Source organism: Anticarsia gemmatalis, chromosome 20 (genome assembly GCF_050436995.1).
Source record: "Anticarsia gemmatalis isolate Benzon Research Colony breed Stoneville strain chromosome 20, ilAntGemm2 primary, whole genome shotgun sequence".
In the NCBI taxonomy this organism is placed as follows: Eukaryota; Metazoa; Arthropoda; class Insecta; order Lepidoptera; family Erebidae; genus Anticarsia; species Anticarsia gemmatalis.
The window spans coordinates 6,735,312-6,759,221 of NC_134764.1; the positions used below are offsets into that span (position 1 = coordinate 6,735,312).

The 23,910-nt window shown below is 34.7% G+C and overlaps 2 protein-coding genes across 2 annotated transcripts; one reads left to right on the forward strand and one right to left on the reverse strand.

The window, feature by feature from the left end:
- Positions 1-114: 114 nt before the first annotated feature.
- Positions 115-12,269, reverse strand: Cdc50 (cell cycle control protein 50A). The gene is made up of 9 exons (XM_076127427.1): positions 12,092-12,269; positions 11,874-12,007; positions 11,129-11,349; positions 10,302-10,435; positions 9,765-9,884; positions 9,299-9,381; positions 8,754-8,892; positions 7,706-7,871; positions 115-4,414 (listed from the first exon to the last, which is right to left on the reverse strand). Exons 1-9 carry the CDS (start codon positions 12,144-12,146, stop codon positions 4,369-4,371), a joined length of 1,098 nt encoding a protein of 365 aa, XP_075983542.1. The 5' UTR covers positions 12,147-12,269; the 3' UTR covers positions 115-4,368.
- Positions 12,270-22,330: 10,061 nt separating this feature from the next.
- Positions 22,331-23,083, forward strand: LOC142981891 (uncharacterized). The gene has a single exon (XM_076128031.1). The coding sequence runs from the start codon at positions 22,331-22,333 to the stop codon at positions 23,081-23,083; it is 753 nt and encodes a 250-aa protein (XP_075984146.1).
- Positions 23,084-23,910: the final 827 nt, after the last annotated feature.

The following is a 23,910-nucleotide window of genomic DNA, read 5'->3' on the forward strand; positions in this document are numbered from 1 at the left end:
TGCCTACCCCTATGGGTGAAAGGCGATTTATGAATGTATATCTGTAATTAATCAGGGTATGGTTCAGCTAACCAAGGGGTTATTATGTATAGTATAAAAAAACTCGCATTATTTTCAAAACATTTATTTAAACTAAGTACAATAATTAGATATTTAGTGTTCACAGTTTAATATCGTGCTTTATACTTATAAATAAAATACAAGCCAATTTTAATTAAATGTTAGATTTGTAATAAATGCAATAAGAACGGTTTTTTGTTAAAAAATATTTTAAGAGGTAAGTAGGAAAAATAAATAGATAAATTTATGACGAAAAAGGTTTTTATAGAAGATATAATGTCCATTTATAAAACAGGTATTTTAAACATAACTATTGCACTTTGTCGTAATATAAAACATAGACTGAAATTTTCAGGAATTCTTGTCATAAGTTCTATGTATAAGAAATATTAATTAAATGTTAAGTACCTACAATTTAGAATAAAAATAAGCAAGAATACTCTTTAATTTAAAATAGTGACGATTTTAATACAGAATAGCCGATTATAATTTATTATACGTAATAAAAAGAAACAATACTAATAATTTTCTACACTTTGTTTAATATGGAACAAAACTTTATTTAGTGGAATAGTTTAGAATTACGTAAAACTTTATCATTTACGCAAACGGTACGTATCAATGCATATATAATTAACCCGTCATATGTCAATTTAACTGCATGATTCATATCTCACACGTTTTTATTTCAGTAGATTAGTACAGTCTAAGTCTTACTTTGGTCACCAGAGGGCGCTTCAATTTAATTACGAACATTTTAAGGCACGTCCCGTGAGTGTCCGTTTTTGTTTCCTTGTCCCATGGACGGGAATATTAATATTAATTATTATGCCCCTATAGGTTTGTTCTTCCTTCCTCCCTTCTTGTTGACCAAAGTGTTCTAAAGACTTTAAAGTCCTCTGATGATTTTTAGACTTACTACTGGTTCCACCAGTTATTCTTACACAATGATGACAGTAACGGTTTAGCTATCCACCATCTATCCGTAAGACCTAAACCTTATTTTACTTTTTCTTCTCTGGCTTTTATTCTCACGTAGCATTTGCGCAAAGGACCAACGAAAACAAACTATCATACATTTTATTTTCTTTAGAAGTAATTGCGGTCATAACTAAACCAGAATTTTATATTTATAAAGTGTAGTATATAATAATAAATATAAGCAATAAGTTCCCAAACCCACACTAGGCCGGCGTGGTGGACTCAAGGCTTAACCCCTCCCTCGTTCGAGAGGAGACCCTTGCCCAGCAGTGGGACAGTAATGGGTTAAAAAAATCGTCAATATAATATAGCATTTATAATACTTTAGTGAGACAGCAAGAGTGATATAAGAGCTCTAATTACTTGGTACAAAGGCACTTGAGTAAATAACACTAATTTAACAATTAATACTACCTTAATTTCTTTATTAATAATTAAAATGACCATATATGGTTGTTGGTCTTATGTTTTAAACTTAAAGATTTGAGGAAAATTTAAGAAAATATTGGCCGTTAATATAGGCCGGAGTTTATAATGGTAACGAAAGAATTCTTTGATTGGCGTACACCAGGGGTGACCATTCTTTTCTTCGCTAGTGGTGCAGTCAATCATAAAGCAAACTAAAATGTTTTGTTATTCTAAGTAGAGGTATTTTATGCAGAAAACCTATCCAGTTGATATTTGATCTTGTTTAAATTTGCCACCCCCAGCACCCTTCGTAAATGTATGTATATTACAGCGCTGTCAGAATCTCTTTATAACGTGCACGTAAGTATACGTTTATTGAACGTATACTAAACGCTTATGAAAGCGACTGCGACTGTAAAAACTTTTAAACATTTTGGTAAATAAAAATATGATTTTGTTTCCAATGTTTACAGATACAATTAATTAATCAATTAATTGTTTTAGATGTATTTAGTAGATACAGTTATTTTCGAATATTTGGAACAATAACTTATATTAGCCGTAATCATTTCAGTAATGTGGATTTATAAAAAGGTAGTTCTAACATTTTATAAGTAAAACGAGATCGGTTGTGTAATTACTTGTTAATCACAAAATTTGCTATATTTACGATCCTAGAATCGTTGTAGTGAAAAAAAAACATATTTTAATTGAAATTGAAGTGTCAAAAAGTAGATAAGTTAATTAATTATTGGTCTGATAGGTTATCTATAAAGATTCAGCGATTTTTATGTTAATCATATTATTGTAATAGTGATTAGTAATATTTATCGTTAATACATTAATAGACGGCGTGGTGAAATTATATCTTAAGTTACACCGTGTTTGTTGATAGTCGCGGGTCAAAGAGTACAACTTAAGAAATACCCAAATTAACAAAAATATCTCGATAGCTAGTATACTTATAAACATTAAATCAAGGACTAAATAAAAAAAACTGTTCCAAAATAAGTTCTTTGTATAGTGAAATCTCGACGAATCGTGGTATAAGATACATAAATAATTTCGAAATGCGGGTAAAAACTTTCTTTCTAATCTGCCAACTTCGACTCGGTCTAACTTAAGATATCCTTTAAAGGTTGATTTTTCCATCGTTATACTAACTAAGAAATGAATAAAGAATAAAAAAATCTCTCACAAATTATTTCTCAAATTAAGTCATAAAGATGGAAAAATCAGTCCCAAATAATAGAAAAACGAGAAGAGAATCCTAACAATTAAAAGGTATTTTATATAAAACATTAAACCTACTACAACAACATAAATTTAGTTATTCAAATAACATAAACGTAAAGAAATATAAATAGTTTATCACAAAATTATAATTTCTACCACAATCTAAAGTCTGTTATTTTTACATATCTCATTTAAAAAACAATCCCCGCGTACCTTTACTCAAACAAACATTAATAAAAAAATAGGCTCATTTTAAGGGTTCCGTACTCAAGGGGTAAAAACGGGACCATATTACTGAGACTTCGTTGTCTGTCTGTCAGCAGGCTGTATCTCACGATCCGTGATACGAATCCATCTACGAGACAATTTCTGCCATACGAACTAATCTTGTGAGAACGATTTCGAAAGACTTTTATAAACATACAAACAACAGATACAAAGTACAACATTCTGGACCGTGTGTGTGTCAATACGTATGTTTGGTTCACACAAACAAACGTGTTCTGAAATATTTTTATATAAACCTTGTAATCTTCTTATACATAAAAAAAAATCGCCAAATGTTTCCGTCTAAGCGCAAAACGGCTTAACCAATTCAACTTCTAGTTTTTGTAAAATTGTAAAAAAGGAAAATTCGTAAGCGCAGCTATTATTATGAAAAAAATACTCGATGATTGTTTACTAAATAAGATATATAGAAAAACAGACTGTACATTAGACTCGTCTTAGGCAAGATTGTTATGCCAGGTCAATCGAAAATGATGCCGATTAACTACGATTCTACAGCAAAATGATTTCACCGCATCACTTTGTAATTTACAACTAAAATATTTGAAATTTTGTTCGATAACACTCATCATTTGAAATTATTAATTGCTCCTGTGCAATTTGCTGATTGTATTGCTTTGACATTATATTAATATACGGCTTGCGTAAACTATTTTTTTAAAACGAGTAATTGTTCTCAAAATGTTAAATATTTGGCATAGTAGAGGAGTAAGTATAGTTTACGCAAGCCCATACATTAAACAGTAAGAAAACAATTGATTGTTGCATACCTTTTTTGTTTACTTGTAGATGTATTTTTACCAAAAATCACTGATAAGACGAACAAGAAACATGTGAAATTGAACTCCTCATAATAAGAAAAAATGGATAATTTTCTAAGAAACAATGTTCTTTGGTTTATTACTCATATTTTTGTACAGTCAGCTACAAAAGTTGCTGAACATAATCAATCTTTCAAAACCCTACATTTTGAAGTACGCGTATTATTCCAAAATAGTTTGACATAGATTGTAATAGTTAATTTCAGCGGATTCCGCTTTTAAAATAAAAAAATGTAAATCAAACAATTCAATTAGTTTTACTTTAAACCAGTTTCCAATCATGCGCTAGATTGGAATTTAGGAATTTGATTCTGTTATCAGGCGAATACTGAAACTGATACTGAAATAAACAGATTTTGAAAATACTAAGGTGTTCAGTGACTTTTGTAACTGACTATGTATTAGGTATATTTGTACTATGTAGTGGAGTGACCAAACAAATAGATCTCTCACCTAGCGCGAGGGACCCGTGGAGCGAGGTTCAAGTTATAATGGTTGTGGCTTTACTTCAGGTTCAGTGGCATAACAATGTGGTGTAGACTGTGACGTCATGTGAGGACGTGTGACGTCGTGTCTAAGAGTAGGGCGTGCGGGGGTTCACGTTTATCATCTCGGTCGTGCTGAAATATAAAATTGCAATATCACTAATTATGTAGTAGGTATATAAGATGCAAGGTGTCTTAGGACGATAATAAAGAGGTTTTTTTTAGTATACAGTATAGTTTTACTGACTGCATTAGATAGAAGTACATGTTAAATATTTGAAAATGACATTGAAATCTTAGAAAAGTTGTTAGTAAAATTTATGTATCGCAAAAAGTCCTATTTCATTTACAAAATTGTATAAGTATGTTAAAAAGGAATTAATAAAGTTTAACACTGATATTAGTGATGGGCGAGGCTTGCTTTACACTTATTGGGATCGGCACGTTCGTTTTGGCAGTATTTATCGAACAACAAAACCGACTCGAAGCCATTACTGCACTTGTTCGGTTTATGCCGATCGAGTAATTCCTTCGAGTCCGATCGTCACAATTCGATTTAAACATTCAGGCGTGGCAATGTCAAGTGGCTTCTTTCCCGAACATTAATGTACACATATTCGGTTTTTCGGAACGGCTAGGCCGATTAATGTCGAACTGAATATGTGTGTAGCAAGCCTAACAGAAGTATCACGCCATAGCGGTTCATTAAAAAAGTTCTCTGAAAATCATAGAAATGAGTAAAGAATCCATATTGTTGATTAATTCTGACGTCAAAATATGCACATTTTGATAAAGTATCAAGAATGATTAATTATTGATTATTAATGATTGCTCATTGTTATAAACAAAATTTTTTACAATTAGATGTTTGATAAGCACGCGACAAATACATACCTAATTGATAAATTAACTATCAGCTATCAAGCTTGGACTATATAATCAACATCTCATATATTGTATAAACTAATATAATATTATTAAATTGCTCTAGTTTTAACTCTACTCTATCTACTTCTAATCTACATAAATTATGTAATGTCTAAATTAGTCATATAATTAACGACAGTTAATATTATAATGTTTCTGGTCATAAAAGTGATTGAAAACTAAATTTAGGATATAAGATTAAGATAATAATACACGGTCGATGTGATTCGATCGGAACGTCGGATAAACAATTGAGGTTTTCAATCGCGTTTAAGACCCGTTACATAATAATATTATGTGTACAAGTGGCGAGAGTTTAAAATCGTTCATAACGACACTGATCAGCAAAGTTATAAAACAAAGTGTTTGTGGCTCAGTGACTCTAAGGAAAGTATCTACTTTTACAAATCTACCGAGTATAATAAAACAAAAATGTGACATAATTTCAGCTTTTAAACACTGGACTGAATCTGACTCACCAATAAACGTCGTTTGAGCTCTGATTAGTGATAGTAATTTATCACTTGCAATCAATTTTGAAACTGTATGTAAATGAAAGTGACAAACGGTATATTCCCAGTTGTCCCCCTAGGGGACAGCGTAGAGGGGACAAATGAAAATATACCGTCAAAACACTGTATAACTAACCAGACCTTTAAGTTAATTAGTAAGACAGACAATACATGGCTTAGAGGTGGGTAGATGAAAAAAGCTAAGGCCGAAATGAAACGCCGCTCAATTTTAAGTAGCTCTTAAATATCTTACTTTCTTATCCAGTTTCTTCGCTTCTTAAATGTCGGTTACTTAAATTTGAGAGACGTATCAGTGTTGGCGATAAGTGTCTCTTACCCGTTGTTATTGTGTGTTTGTGAGTTTGTAGCGGACTCTTCGGCGAGGAAGTAGGATTGGGGCATAGGGTGGGCGAATCTAATGTTATAACATGCGTCAAGTAGTTAGTAAGTAGTTCAAAATATAGTATAGAAGCAAATATTCTTGGGTTCTATAGGTACTAAGGGTCAAAATAGAAAAGCGAAAAATGGCAAAGTTGTGACCGAAACGTCCTGAATCACTGTTTTATATTGCTTTCATCCTATTTTTCCTGATATATTAGAACAGTTGGTAAACAATTTCACAATTAAATCAGAATGTACATATATTCATATTTTAATTAAATCGTCTGATGAAATATGGTCCTCGTTAACTTGTCAATAAAAGGTAGTTTCGGTGGTTGATAAGTATTTGACTCTTAGTAACTCGTTTTGTTATCTTATACTGCATACTCACATAGGTACGGTTTTGTACTATGGTTTAACTCGAACTCAAGTAAAGTTCATTATTACCAAATATCGTTAAGAATTCAACTCGATCGAGCCTTCTCTTCGAGTAGAACTCACGACTCGATCGAGATAAACTGTGTATGAGTATGGAGCATTAAGCTAACCAAATAAGTATGTTAGTTTGTTAAAAAAAACACAACACTTAAGCCAATATACAAATGTTAGCCAAAAAATAAGCTTTTAAAATGTTATTAACATTCTATTATATAAAAAAACATCAATTTTTTTACAGTGATCCTCTCCTGCATTACGGGAGAAGACCCTTGCCCAGCAGTGGGACAGTAATGGGTTAAATTTAGTAATTTTGAATACACTGCAATTTATTTACAAAACCATACAAAATACTATAACATTTAAAGCCAATAACACAAAGAAGAAATACAATAATAACATTTTAGTTTTTATAAGCAGACATAGTATTAATTTCGATCATCAACTCCAATACTTTGTTAAGCAATACTTAAAGCTTGGTTTCCACTGCAAAAGTGACAAAGCTCAGCCCGCGGTAAAAACTGCTCATTATGATCTTATTTAGCACATAACACTAAGTTTCCAATTATAGTATACATACATCCTACAAAAAGCAGGCCAGCCATTCTTCCCACTATGTTGGAGTTGTATGGATATCTTATGTACTAATTATACAGACCGGCATAACGTAATATTGTCTGATTTCGTTAGACAAAACTAGACTAGCTATACTAAACTCGTGAACATGACTCAGTTTACACTAGGTCAAATGATCACGCGTCAGTGTGTCAATTAAATCAAACAGGCTAGAATTTATTTTAGGTTGGAGTCGACTTACTCCCGGTTTCCGAGTACATTTAGCGGTAGTTTATCTATTCAATAGCGTTTTTTGGTATGAGTTTTGACGCTATTGAATAGATAAACTACCGTTAAATGTACCTCAGAAACCGGGGGTTATAGATGCAACTGATATACCAGTATTTTACATGGAGCGGCAAGAATAAATGAATAAAATACGATTTTTAGTCTTTTAAAAATAAGCCAGCTCTGTACTTTTTGCAGTGGAAACTGGAAACCAACATTTCGTCTGAAGCAACAGTGACATCTACCTTTTCAAAACGGCAATACGTCACTGTCACACCAGAAGCTATAAATTAATAAACCAATATATTAAAAGGCCCAGCAGCCGTACCTCTTAGAGCACTTGACGTGTATCACCAGCAGCACGATGCCGAGCAACAGGCACAATGTTCCCACCACCACGTAGGCGACGCCGAGGAACGGATTCTTGCCTCCGAGCAGCGATGTCGTTGATATCACGAATGATTTTGTACCGTCGAAGTCTCGCACTGGGTAGTCTGTAATAATAACTTGGTTTAATATCTGTTTGGTACATTTTTTAAGTTTACGTATCAGGCGTGTGTGTGTGTGTGTGTGTGTGTTAATAAACAGTTAGTTTACTATTTTACAAATCCGAAGTTTTGTTACAACTTCGATGTTTGATAACTATCAAAACTATCTTGTTAATTAATAATTATGTTTTACGTGCATGTTTGTGTGCGTATACGCATTTGTCGGTACGAAACAGTGAATGCATAATATACCAACCAATGGCGAATGTTAACTAATTTTGATTATTAGCGCTCCATATTCTCTGTTAAAAAAAATACTGGTGAAAGAATTACTTTGATACGTCAATTAGTTTTCGATTTATAAGAAAAACAAGTTGTAACCGCACGCTGACGGTGTGACGTCATTGTACATTACGCTAAGCCCGGCTCACACAGTCCTTAATAATAATATTTACTATGATTACACTATAAATATAATAAGCGGACGAAAACACAACAAAATACTGCATAAGCTATTACATTTACGGCAAGAGACTTGATACTAAGCGAGATGCGGCTCGCGCGGCGCGGTGTAATATGACGTCGCGCCGTTAGCGGGACTCGATATTTTTGGAAACTTTGAATGCTTGTAAAATCAAAACTACTTGGTATTTTTGACTATAACAAAAACTAGTTTGCATGTGTATGTACAGGCTTTACTGAGTCAAAATTTAAAGCGATTTGACATACCTAGTAACATTCTCGATTATAATAATAAAAATATGTCAATAAATATATTTATTGTGGATGGGTTGTCTAAAAAAATCAGTGCAAAGAATTTCTCTCATCCTTTAACCATCTCGGTTAAGGTTGTTGTATAGCGGGATCTTAGTTAATAGTAATACTTACTGTAATCAACTATGAGCGTGTAGTTCCCGCGCATGAGTCCGATACGGAAGCCGTCCTCATTGTCGTGGTTGACGCGGCGGTACAACTTGCGGAACGTTGGGAGAGCTGCCGTACGCATCCACACTATCAGATCTTCGTTCTGACAATACAACATAAGAAAAATTATAACATTTTTACAACTTTATAACGACAATTTGGCTTTTTTTATAACAATTTCATGTGTTTCAAAAATACGGTCGAGTTGAGAACTTCCTCCTTTTTGAAGTAGGTTAATATCTATAACATCTTCCCTTATCTTTGTCTTGTCCTTATCCCAAAACGGAATAACAGTGACAGTTGAGTGGTATAAGTTGGTACCTCCCAAGTTGGTACGCAAGTGGTTGCAGGTTCGAACCCGAGGCTTTTCGAACCAATGACTTTTCGAAGTTATGAGCTTGCTTCGAGTCGGATTTGTTGTTCGATAAATATTGCTGAATCAAACGTGCCGACCCAAATATGTGTGTAGCAAGTGAAATACTCAATTTTCAATGAGACAGAAGCGTTACCTGGAAGCCATTGTTTTCAGTATTGTTGTCCAACTCCCACACATTGACGCGCCAATTCGAAGGCTTAGTGAAGTTTGCAAATGCTGAAATTACAGAAAAAAAAATGCTTATAAATATAATACTAAAAACTTATAATAAGGAAAAAAAATATATAACCATTGTTTTTACGCATTATTCTTCCTCGTGTAATCCAAAATATTTGATAAAATTAACCACAACAGGATACGTAGTAACTTTCAGTATAATATATAAAAAATACATGTACTATGTTCATTGCCTGGCATGAGCTCTTTGATGGCTAGCAAAGTCATTTGAACTATTGATTTTTAATGCAATAAAAGCAAAATTTACTGCCTTCATGGCGCACTGGTTGAGATCGCAACACCGCTACCATTGCATCGGGGGGCCGTGGGTTCGATTCCCAGACGGAACAATTATAAAGATTAGTAGATAAAATAAATCATACCAGTCTTCAAGTCCCCAGGTGGATTCCTGAACTTGATCTCCTTGTCTGAGTTCCATGCGATGCCGGTGCGGTACACGGGCACGTTACGACTCAGGTCCTCAGAGAATACCGTCAGAGTGTCTGGAAAATACATACGTAAGTAATAGCGGGTTACTTTTAAAACAATAAAATTAGTTAATAATATTGTTTGCAGAAAAAACATGTTTTTAATCAGTCCTTGAACAAGTAGGTTTAATAGTATTCTTAACTTTACTTTTCTTTTCAGAGTAACAATATCATTTTCGTGAATGAGAAGATGAATGAAAGGAAGTTAATAAGGATTGTACTCTCTGCCTATCCTTATGGGAAGAAGGCGTGATTTTATGTATGTATGTAATGTAACTTGTGTATGTACTTTTTCCTGCGTGGTAGAAATCGAGCCTTAAACATGGATTATTGATCTTGCATAGTTAATAAAGAACTAATAGATCTTTATTTATTATTTAGTTTAATAATACTTATTATTTATTTTTACTATATATCTGGTAAGAAACTCACCATTAAACAAGGAGTTAGCGATGGCGCCGCATGGAGCTACAGGCTTCGACTTGCCGTTCTCATCGGCGTACGCAAACGGCTCACAATCCGACGACGGAGTCAGAGACAAGCGGCCTAGCAGCTGACTGTCATCCCTGTACAATTGAATACAGGCTTGTTAGAACTTGCATTGTATGATACAGACGTATGAAGGTAAACAAACAAAAATAAAATTGTATCTGCGTTATAAGAGTATGCGTAAGCTATTACTTTTCTGGTGTTATAAATAGTTGCATTTTAAGCTGAAAATAGATGACTAGGTAGAGGAAGGGTTGATATTTGTTTAGGATGGTAATCTAGTTTCAGTTCATATCTATTTGTTACTGAGGCAGTACGACTCGAAAACAGTTCAGTAACATATGTATAATCTCTTACACTAGTCCCATGATTTCTCGCACGAAAAAATAGGGGCACTGCGCCATGCCCATGACGGTGTGCCGCTGTGATACAAATATGTGATACACTCTGAATGTATGTACAATGTGATACAAAGTACCAAGTATCTTTTGTCTCATAACCACTCAATGGGCCAAATGAGATTGACCCTTGTGTCCGTCTCATTAGTCCCATGATTTTTGCATTGCATTGGATTACAACCACTGAAACAAAATCTGGTACAAAATAGTGCATTATCCCACCAGGGTCAACTCAACAGGACTAGTGGAATAGGCCCCATTGAACTTGTTGTTAGTCATAAAAATGTCAAACCTGTATAATCTTCAAACAAGTTTACAAGATGAACAAATAATAAAATATATTTTTAGAAAAAAGAACATTGTTTACGTTACCTAGATTTAACATAACGTCGGTGATTCTGGTAGTAGTTGCTGAGTCCGTAATAGAAGTACACATCTTTCTGGAAGTCCTCGCCCAGGTTGAAGTGTTCCCTGCACTGGCAGGGCTCCATGAAGTTCTGCTTAATGTACTCCGCACATGTTATGTTCTCGTGTTCTTTTGTCACATCGTTGTATTTCTTACAGTCCGTGTAGTTAATCACTTGTTCTTTTACCTAGACAAGTATTTGCAAATGAGTTAAGGCTATAATATTGTTGTATTATGATTGTAATGTTTGATAACTTAAGTTTCTTTAAAGAAGTTGTATGTTGTGACACTGTATTTACAATTTTTTTCTGTTTTTCCTTGTTATAAATATTCTATTCTTATGAAACAGGCGAAATTAGGCTCCCTACATTAAATCTCAGTGCCTTTAATCGTATAAAATTAAATTAACTTAACACTTGAAACTGATGGACAGTTTTCTTAAATAAAAACTGTATCATATTTAACCTAATAATTACACTCTAATTAGGTTTGACAAATTACAAAGGCAGTACTTACTCGCAGATAGAGACATAATATGAGATTAACAAGCCTTTAATGCAACAATAACTTAGAAAATTTGACTATCATTTTGTTATAGAGAACAATCATTAATAGTACAGTTATTCACCTGGCTAGTGATAGCACCTAGCTACATAATTAATTAAGTAATTACTGTGACATTTGGCAACACGCAGGAAACGGAAAACATACCTCATCGGAAAAGTAGAGCAAGCCTATTCCGACTGGAATAAAAGCTATACCGATCACGAAGAACGTTGGCAGAACCGTTCCAGCAGTAAGTATTGGCTGCCAAGCTGGCAGACGCTGCTGCTTGAACGCAGATTCTACAACGAAAACATATACACTCACCAATCGATAACATGAACTTCATACAAGGCCATTTTAAGGTGTGACTGCGATTGTCTTACCTGCAGGACGTCTAGACTTCACATTACGGTCGGATGTATCACTGGACGTCGCCATTGTAGGTCAACGAGTCCCAACTTTAATGTAAATAAATGATTCAGACTATTATTAAAAATTACGATAACACATCTGACATCACTTTGCTCAGCACTTGATTGAAGTTTCGTTGTCAAGTCATGTCAATATCGACATGACATTAACTGGTCAGTGTTGCAAGAATATTTAATAAACTACAAGTAAAAAACGTATATTTCTGAACGATTGTTATTGACATTTCCTTAGCTGCTAAAATTACAGCTTTTGATGACTTTTACTAGTTTGTTATAACCGTAGCTTTAATATAGTTGTTAAGTTTAATTATGTTATTAGACGTTTTATAGGAGTTCGAACATAAGGAAGGATTGGCAACTAAACAACAAAAAAATGTCATTTCGGAGAAGCGAAATCGAACCCTGTGCTTCTCTTAGCCATAACCAGAAACCCATTTGGTGACGGAATGATAACACCGAAACACAGGAAAACTAAATTAAAGGATTTGCCTGGTAAATAAGTAAAAACCAACGCTTAGAGTCGATAACTTTATTTTTGCGAGATAAGTCTAAAATAGCTTTGGTATAATTGGTACTGAAGTACTACGAAAATACAGTATTAACGTACCTACGCGGAGTGTACCTACGATTAAAAAATATACAATGATGAATATATTTTTGTGAGAGCACTTCATTCTTCACATTCTAACATCACACCTGCAGTCCCCATAGTTGTAGGCAGAGGTGTATTATATACAACCACATTTTACCTTTGCGTAATTTCAGTCTCAGATAGAAAAATACGTAACAAAACATGAAAACACTAGCACACTAAGTTACGTTTATAACATTTTTCCTTATACTTGACAATATTATTATAAACAAGAGTACATACTCAGTTATAAAAGAAACAAACAAAAAAGAAGATAAAATCTGCAATAATATAAAAAAGCAAGTATACTTTTTTATAATCATTATTTTGGTTAGATAAAAACACGTTTTCGAAATACACCTCGAAAATGTCTATACACAAAGTTCCCATCTTTTGTTTTTTACGAAACATTTCGTTCTTTACGTTAACTTCTATGACGTCATATACATATTTTAAGAAAAGCAGAAGTGCAAGTAAATAAAAGTAAATACCAATCACATCGAACTTATACCTAACTTTTTATCACAACATTTTATACAGAATCACAAGCTCTTAAATCATACAACTAACCCCCGGTTTTTGAGGCACATTTAGCGGTCGTTTATCAATTTTAAACTGACATGTTTATATGAGCTTAAACGCTATTGAATAGATAAACTACAGCTAAATGTACCTCAGGGCATAAATCACTTTATCAATGAATTACAAACAAATGAATAGTAAGACACAGTTTGACCATTCAGACCAGCAGAGATTCATTGGCTTGCTACAATCATATCTGGATTGGCACATTCTTTTTCTTCTTCGAACAATATCGATTACAAATACATATCATATAGTGTCTTATTTTTATGACAAACATTAACTGAACTTAAAGCTTCTGGCCCGCCTACGCTGACGTCGGTCACGTATTACATAGAAGAGCCTGTGCACGTCAACGTTGCTGTGCAGTTAACACATACAACATCGTATTATGGCTCTTTTACATGTCGACTAGTGCGTTCGCGAACACCCACAAATGGATATCCATGAATTTTTCACACGTTCTAACCCACGGAATAACAAACACAAGAGGAAAGAGCATGATATACTATTTCATTGAAGATGGCTGTTCTAACTCAGTCGCTGACATTTAACGCAAACTGAAATATGAAAAGGAATAAACGACTATTACAAGTGGCCAGTCGTATTTTAATGACATTAGAGTCGTATTTGCACTAATACTTTGTGCTTTATGTGCTTTTGGTGTCATCTGTAGGGTTAGTACTGGGGTAGGTATATCTTTATATATATAATTCTTCTGTAAGTGTGTATGTCACTGAACTTCTCTTAAACGACTGGACCGATTTTGATGATTTTTTTTGTGTGTGTTCAAGGGGATCTGAGAATGGTTTAGATTCACAAAAAAAAATTAAGAAAAAAAATTCTCGCGTCACAGTTTTCGTTGCCATACTCCTCCGAAACGGCTTGACCGATTCTCATGAAATTTTGTGAGCATATTAAGTAGGTCTGAGAATCGGCCAACATCTATTTTTCATACCCCTAGGTGACAATATATATTTTTTAATTTACATGGCAAAACAACGTTTGCCGGGTCAGCTAGTAATATATATAGCTACACATACTTCATATGGCACGCACGCCACGCCCACATGCCCTTTCCTCGTATATTAGTTATTCCGTGCGTCAACCGAGCGCACGTCTCAGCATCAGTCAACGTGTAGAGAGGGCTTTATACGACGACGACAGTATGAGTATTTTAACAGTATACAAGAGACATTCCTAACTTAACATCTAAACTCAATATATAAATTATTTAAATTACAACTATTAATAAAGCATAAACTGATATCCGAGTGGCATAAGTTGGCACCTTCCATGAAAGTGGATGACATTTCGAACCCGAGGTAACATACTAATAACTTTTCGAAGTTATGTGTGTTAAAAATAACTATCACTTGCTCTAACGGTAAAGGAAAACATCGTGATGAAACCTTACATGCCTAAAAGTTGTTTAGTACATTATTTAAGAGCATGCAAAAGTCCCTAACCCGCACTTGGTCAGCGTGGTGGAATCAAGGACTAATCCTTCCCACTTTGGAGAGAATACCCTTGCAAAGTAAGGGGACAGTTTTAAAAAAATATAATACCTAATGACTATAAATGCAATAATTTAAAAATACTATAAAACTAGTACAATTAGTAAAAAAATCACGAGACACATTTAGGCACCTCTTGCGCTTAGGGACAATAATCCATTCGAGTTTCTATCATTGTAATGAGTACTACTGTATTTTTCGTTCGGAATGTTTTAAGTACTAAATGCAATATTCAAGTACGTTCTGAAATCTAGTAAAATGACGTAACGAAACTACATTGTCTATTTTTTCAACAACTAAATCTAATTTGTGTCGTGTTATATTATAGTATTGTATCAGAGATTTATTGATCGTGAAACTGGCCCTAGTTCATGAAACTGGCCCCAGTTCATCGGCCGTCCCTATGATACCCTAACAATGTTATACATTGATATACCTACTAACTAAGAAACAGCACGCGCAATCTATATAGACCGGCTTGAAGTTAGGAACATTTGCGCGGGTAACGCCTGTAACGTCATCATTTGGTTCCATTAAAATGACACTTGCTCAACTACTGCTGCTAACTTCAAGCCGGTCGAGATAGATTGTGCGTATTGTACACGAACGTTTTATAATATTTATATATGTAGTGATCAAATATAAATTATCAAAAAGTCGAGACTCATAAATATATCGTCGATCAAATCGAAGTCGTAATAATGAACTTTATAAATACCGTCTTACAAATAAAAGAGTGTCACTTTCATTTAATTTTGAAATCATATACGAGTGAAGAAGACAAAACACTGTGTAACAGCAACTATCGCAGATTGTACACATAATATTAAATAGCTATTTACTTCATTTAATACCAGACGTTTCGACCGAGTTACAACAGCCGCTGTCAAGGGCAGACTTAAAAGTTTTCATCGCATACAAGACCCATTTAATCATTTAATATTTGACTGTACATCCTCCATCAGAGCTTACGTTTATTAGTAAACATATTTTTAAATTTTAAATTTATTTTTTTCAAACTGGGTTTTATTTACGTTCAGCAATAGTCTTGTTAAATCGAGTGCGGATAAAAAATATCAATATAATATGTAATTTGGTTACAAAATGACTATTTTATTTTAGGGTCGATTTCCTCATTGTCAAATACGCTTACTTTATAAGAAAAACACTGCGTATAGACTCTTTTAATATACCTTCAAATAGAAAATCAGCCCTAAATTAATTTATGTTTATTAGTGATTTATGAAAATCAGGACGTGAAAAGACAAAAATCATGTTTTTCTATACTAAGTGTTGTACCTAAGTACATAATTATTATGTACTTAGTCACCTAATAGATAGGGTTCATGTATAAAATATTATATAGCAAATAGTTCTCTTAGTCTTACATACTCTCTTTGAACAATATTATTTGTAAAAACAAACAATTAATCGCAAATTAATGATTTTGCTAGTTTCAGAATAAATATCAATGTTCCATCTCAATGTGTCTATGGTAGGTGGTTAATATTCTATGGTCTACGGTAGAGGGAAGGGGAACCCCTGGTTAAGTAATCATTACATCTAGATTTTAAATAGACATCAATATGTGTAATAAATAAAAATAAATACTGATTTTAAATGCAGTAACTCGTGATATGGCTATTCTATTTAAACGATTGTAATGATGGTTTCAAGCACGCTGTCGGTAGATGGCGTTGAAACCAATTCATCATACCATCAAGTTTCATTATTTTGTTCACAGATGGCGTTTTTTCATCATCGCATTATTCTATATCGACGTATCTACTATTTGAATTATATTGCAAATCAACAAATATCTATGTCGAAATTGCTAACAAAATAGTTATACGGCATCAATTGCGTAGTGAAGTCGTGTATACAAGTAATAAAGGTTGTTGCGGCTAACGCCTCACGTCGTCGAAAGTTTTAAACATGTCAATCCAGTGATTGCTATTAAACTTTTAATAGGCGCTTGCGCACTACATTGTTCTTCAGCTAATTTATTTTGAACTGTCACTCCAATACGAACTACCATATCGGTCACACTGTAACACGGAATATTTTTGCAATATAAAGTTTTTTATATCTAATTTGGACTTTAATTAGCCCCAGTGTATACTCTAAATATACATATTGGTGGCCCATGAGGGGAAAATACAATCAAGAAACAAAAATACGACAAAATAGTGGAAATCAGCGCATGAAATCTGTTGAGGAACCAAGCCAGCACGTGCCGTACGAATTGATGAGCGGGTTTCTTCGACGTGATTGAAGACATTGAACACTGAAGAAGAGTTCAAGACTGAAGGTGCAGCCAGAATCATCTACGAGTTCAGGCTGGAGCGAGCAGTGATTCCACAAAAGTATCACATCGCGCATCGGACTTCTGCAAAGCCAGATAAGTGCCCTTGTCCTTCCTAATTACCTAGTCTTCACCTAATATTCAATCCAAATTCCATAAATATTCTTTCCAGTTATTTAGCAGTCAAATTCATTTGTGCAAATTAGTAATTTAAGTAGATTTCTAGAAAATTGCATCGTCATTCTCAGTCTACCTACAAGATAAAATAATTATCTAACTAATTTCTTTTTTTTGAATAAATTAGCTTCTTTGTTGAAAAACTGATCCATAATTATTAAACCTATTGATAAAATAACATTAGACCAATATTTGCTCATCATTATTAGGTAATTTTGAAAGAATCGTCTTTAGGTCCAAAGGTCGCTAACGTTTCCTAGTCTAGCAATAGATACTTATTTTGATGCCGATAATTTCAGATTGTTATCTACGCTGAACCGAGTGCGTTATCTCGCCGTCTGCAATCAGCTGATCGAGCGCAACCGGTTCCCGGCAGCCAGGTGTCGCCGAGATTAAGGAGCGTGAGCCATTCTTTGTTATTAATTGATTAGTCATTTAAACTTGTTTTGATACATCATTGAACTTAATATTTTACACATATTTACTCACAATGCCTAACGAGAGTGTAGATAAAACACGTCTTAGGGATTTGACTGTTAAAAGATCGTCTGCTAAAGGACAGATAACTAAATTTAAGAATTATTTGAATAGCATTACGAAAGTTACTAAGCTTGATACTGTAGAATTAACTGAGCTAAGGTTAAAGCTTGCAAAATTCGAGGCACTGTCAGTAAGGGTTGATGACTTGCAGAATGAGATTGAGGTTTTAAATTCAGATAATTTAGAAGCTGAAATTGATGAGCGTGAAAATATCGAAACTGACATTATTATGAACATTGCCACTGCAAAAACTTTAGTGGACAAATTTTCCAATCTTGAATCTGAACATAGACGTAGTTCAATACATGATAATTCTTGTTGTTCGGATCATCAAGCAGCTAGCGTAAAATTGCCTCAAATCCAAATAGCCAAGTTTGACGGTTCTTATTTCCGATGGTTAGAATTCCGTGACACTTTTGAAAGTTTGATACACAAAAATGATCGTATAACAGAAATTCAGAAGTTCCATTACCTCATTTCTTATCTAGAAGGTGACGCCGCGAGAATTGTTTCAAATCTTGAGATATCAAACGCAAACTATTCGGAAGCATGGAAATTACTTTGTAATCGTTATAATAATAACAGAGTGTTAAAAAATCATCACTTCAAATCATTACTTCATTTTAAGCCGTTTACACGTGAATCAGAAAGGTCATTAAGATTTCTAGTTGATCATGTCACTAAAAACTTGCGTGCGTTGACCAGTTTAGGGCAACCCACAGACCATTGGGATGGTCTACTAATTTTCATTTTGTCAGAAAAGTTAGACACTGATACTGTAGCAAAATGGGAAGAATTTATTAAACGATCTGACGATGATGACCCAAGGTTAGAACAGTTTTATAAGTTTTTGACTGACCGTGCGGATGTATTGGAGTCATCAAATCGGAATAAGCAAGAAAGTAATGTACCTAAATGCCACACAGCAGGTGCGCGCAGTAGTCTTACTACAGCAAATAACCAAAAACGTCCTAGTTTAAATACTTTTACAAAATCATTTGCTGTTTCTAATACTAAATTTAATAAATCAAAAAACAGTCACAAAGATAACAGTTCTAACGGTTATTTATGTATTATTTGTGATGATAATCACAGAATTTATGACTGTCCTACTTTCAAAGCAAAGGGGATAGATGAAAGAATGGTAGAAGTTAATAAATACAAATTGTGTCTTAACTGTCTTAGACAGGGACATCAGGTAGAATCATGTCGGATGGGACCGTGTCGTGAGTGCAATAAAAGGCATCATAGTTTGCTGCACCGTCCTGCGTCATGCCCTAATGTTAATCTTGTATCAGTAGATGAAACTAGCTATGATGAAACCATTGCTAGTTTTGCAAAACGAAATTCAAATCAAATACTGTTATCAACAGCGATGATTGTAGTCTCGAATCCGTTGACCCAGCAAAAGGAGCAAGTTCGAGCGCTGCTAGATTGTGGCAGTCAATCATCATTTATTTCTAAATCGCTAAAGGATAAACTTGCATTAAAATCTATACCTATTGATTCGCTAAAAATCGTAGGAATTGGAAATACTGTTTCCTCGCACATTGCAGAAAGTTGTAATGTACAAATTAAATCTTTAAATCATAAATACAATGCAAAATGCAGTTGTCTTGTTCTAAAAGACCTAACCGGTGTAATACCTAGGTACCCGGTCAATATTAACTTATTGAATTTACCTAAAGACATAGCACTGGCTGATCCTACATTCGGGCAGCCTGCACCAGTAGACGTCTTGATAGGCGTTGATCTATTTTGGGACATCCTAGGTGACGAGCAACGTTCCCTAGGCCCACAAAATCCAAAGCTGATAAGTTCGCAGCTGGGCTGGATAATATCCGGACCAATAAATTCATATTTTAACAACAAAAATACTTATTGCAATAAAGTTATTGTTTCAAATATTAATGATATTGAAAAATCATTATGTAAATTCTGGGAATTAGAAGAGGTTCCTACGAAACGTGTAATGAGCGAAGATGAAAAAGCTTGCGAACAACATTTCATCACTCACACTCGTAGAGAAATCACCGGCAGATTTTGTGTAAACCTACCTCTAAAGGACACTCCAGACTGCTTGGGTGATAGTTATAGTTTAGCCAAAAGACGGTTACATTATTTAGAAAAACGTTTTAGAAAACATCCGCTTTTAAAATCTGAATATGCAGAATTTATAAGCGAATATTCCGAATTAGGTCATCTCTCCTTAGCCAAAGAGATACAAAGCCCATCGTATTATTTATGTCATCATGCGGTATTGAAACAAGAAAGTGAGTCGACTAAATTACGGGTAGTTTTTGATGGGTCAGCAGCTTCTACATCAGGTTATGCTTTAAACGATATTTTAATGGTAGGTCCGACTCTTCAAGACTCACTCTTTGCTATATTAATACGTGCTAGACAATACAAATACTTCTTAACTGGTGACATTGAAAAAATGTACCGTCAGGTCCTAGTAGCTGAAAACGATCGTTGTCTACAGCGTATTCTATGGCGTGAGGGTGAATCACAACCTATTACAGCGTACGACTTAAATACTCTCACCTATGGTACCGCAAGCGCTAGCTATTTAAGCACTCGTTGCCTATGGCAACTAGGCGACGAACATAATGATGACGTCATCAAACGCGTAATACAAAAAGATTTTTACGTCGATGATTTGATAACGGGCGCAGATAATGATCAGGATTTACGCTACATCCAAAGAGGCGTTTCTGAAGCTCTAAGAAAGGGCTGTTTTAATTTGAGAAAATATAAAAGTAATAATCCATCTATTTTTGAAAACATAAACTTAAATCAAGGTAACTTAACTATTAGTGAATCATCAAGTACTCTTGGTTTAGGATGGAGACCAACCAGTGATACATTATTTTTCCCAATTAAAGGCTTTTCGCTTGATAAACAAGCGACAGTCACAAAACGATTTGTCATGTCAAATTCTTTTAAAATTTTTGACCCTCTAGGAATCTTGAGTCCGGTCATCATTCAACCTAAAATCATGTTACAAAAAATGTGGCAACAAAAATTAGATTGGGATGATCCAGTTAGTAGTGATTTGAGAGACGAATGGCTAAATTTTACTGATAATTTAAAATATTTACATTCATTTCAGATTCCTAGATTAGTGCTATGTGATAAGCCTGAATTCATAGAGTGACGCGTTTAGTGACGCGTCACAATGTGCATATGGCGCATGTATTTACTTAAAATCAGTAAATCGTAATGGCGACACCACCATCAAACTATTATGCGCTAAGTCAAAGGTATCGCATATAAAGCCAAGTACAATACCACGTTTGGAATTATGTGCTGCACTAATGGCCGCAAAACTTTGTAAATCTGTTTTAGATTCGCTACGGTACAACCCGGGAAAATTGGTGCACTGGTGTGATTCTAGTGTTGTTTTGAGTTGGATAAACAATGATCCAACCAAATTAAAAATGTTCGTGGCAAATCGTGTCTGCGAAATAGTTGAACTAACTAATGCATCATCGTGGCGTTATGTACCCACTGCACTGAACCCTGCAGATTTGATATCTAGGGGTATGGATGCAAAAAGTTTGTTATCAAAGGAATTATGGTGGTCAGGTCCTAGTTTCCTAAGTCAGGATGAATCTAAATGGCCACTGCTAAAAGAATGCAAGGTAAATGACTTACCCGAAGTAAAGGCATTCACATCAATAGATAATAATAATAACAATACCGTAATTAATTTTGATAATTTCGCATCTTTCAATAAACTTCGGAATGTAGTTGCATATTGCCGGAGGTTTATTTATAATACAAAACATCCAGTTAACAAACGTATAGGCATTCTAACAGCTGACGAGTTGTTGGAATCGTTTCATTCATTATGCGTTATCGCTCAGCGTGAGTCATTTCCTAATGAATATGATTTACTTACAAAAGGTAAACAGCTACCTGCTCGAAGTAAAATATTGTCATTATCTCCGTTTGTGGATGAAGATAATTTAATTCGTGTTGGTGGACGCATAAATGCATCCGCCTGTAGTTTTGAAAAAAGGCATCCAATACTTTTACACGCTGCGCATAAATTAGCAAAATTGTATTTTGAAAAAGAGCATCTAGTAAACTTGCATGCAGGTCCGCAGTTGTTGTTAGCAACAGTAAGGGAAACAGTTTGGCCTGTCAATGGCAAATATCTTGCTAGGCGGACAGCTAACAAATGCGTGCGATGTAGGCGATTAAGTGGCAAAACACTTTGCCCGAAAATGGGTGACTTACCTTCACAGCGAGTAAACCCAGATTATCCATTCATATCCGTGGGTTTAGATTTTGCTGGACCTTTTTCTATCCTTAATCGTAAAGGTCGTGGAAGTCGTTTAATTAAGTGTTATATGTGTATTTTTGTGTGTTTACGTTATAAATGTATTCATTTGGAGGCAGTTAGTGATTTAAGTAAAGATGCATTTGTGATGACTCTTAGAAGGTTTATTGCACGTAGAGGAAAACCATTAGAAATATTTTGTGACAATGGTCGCAATTTTGTTGCTGCCGCGAAGGAGATAGGAGATTTTATTAAACAAAACACTGAACCAATATCTAATTTTGCAAGTCAGCAGGGTATTAAGTTCAATTTTATACCTGCTTACGCTCCTCACTTCGGCGGCATTTGGGAGGCCGGCGTTAAATCGGCTAAATACCACATCAAACGCGTTATCGGCAATAGTAATTTAACATTTGAGGAAATTATTACGTTGTTTGCACAAGTGGAGGCGATTCTTAATAGCCGTCCCTTGTGTCCTTTGTCATCCAGTCCCAATGACCTCCTCTCCTTGTCCCCAGGGCACTTCATCATAGGCCGGCCGCTAAACGCGCTGCCTTTACCAGCCTTGGGAGAAAAAGACAACAACAATCGCAACAGATATAAGCGCCTTGAAACCATAAGGCAGCATTTCTGGCAGAGGTGGCAAAAGGAATATTTATCGGAGCTGCAGCAGCGAACGAAGTGGCGCAAGGACAATGCTAAGCTCAACGTTGGTGACATGGTACTGCTGGCGGAAGATAACACTCCTCCATTAAGCTGGCGCCTAGGTCGAGTTCTACGACTGTTCCCTGGACCAGATGGAGCAGCACGAGTCGCGGAAGTCAAAACTCAGCGAGGTTGCGTTCGCCGTCCGTTCACTCGTCTATGCCCGCTGCCCACCGCTGACGAACTACAGGCTTGAAAGGAACCTTTCAAGGGCCGGGAATATGTTGCGGCTAACGCCTCACGTCGTCGAAAGTTTTAAACACGTCAATCCAGTGATTGCTATTAAACTTTTAATAGGCGCTTGCGCACTACATTGTTCTTCAGCTAATTTATTTTGAACTGTCACTCCAATACGAACTACCATATCGGTCACACTGTAACACGGAATATTTTTGCAATATAAAGTTTTTTATATCTAATTTGGACTTTAATTAGCCCCAGTGTATACTCTAAATATACACATACTAATAACTTTTCACAGTTATGTGTGTTAAAAATAACTATCACTTGCTCTAACGGTAAAGGAAAACATCGTGATGAAACCTTACATGCCTAAAAGTTGTTTAGTACATTATTTAAGAGCATGCAAAAGTCCCCAACCCGCACTTTGTCAGCATGGTGGAATCAAGGACTAATCCTTCCCACTTTGGAGAGAATACCCTTGCAAAGTAAGGGGACAGTTTTAAAAAAATATAATACCTAATGACTATAAATGCAATAATTTAAAAATACTATAAAACTAGTACAATTAGTAAAAAAATCACGAGACACATTTAGGCACCTCTTGCGCTTAGGGACAATAATCCATTCGAGTTTCTATCATTGTAATGAGTACTACTGTATTTTTCGTTCGGAATGTTTTAAGTACTAAATGCAATATTCAAGTACGTTCTGAAATCTAGTAAAATGACGTAACGAAACTACATTGTCTATTTTTTCAACAACTAAATCTAATTTGTGTCGTGTTATATTATAGTATTGTATCAGAGATTTATTGATCGTGAAACTGGCCCTAGTTCATGA

Coding starts and splice junctions, on each gene's coding strand:
- LOC142981891 (XM_076128031.1), top strand. CDS start 22,331: ATGACTCTTAGAAGGTTTATTGCACGTAGAGGAAAACCATTAGAAATA.
- Cdc50 (XM_076127427.1), bottom strand. CDS start 12,146: ATGGCGACGTCCAGTGATACATCCGACCGTAATGTGAAGTCTAGACGT. Junction 11,350..11,873: donor TGCTCTACTTTTCCGATGAG/GTATGTTTTCCG, acceptor ATACTTGTCTAG/GTAAAAGAACAAGTGATTAA. Junction 7,872..8,753: donor CACGCTCATAGTTGATTACA/GTAAGTATTACT, acceptor TTATTATTACAG/ACTACCCAGTGCGAGACTTC.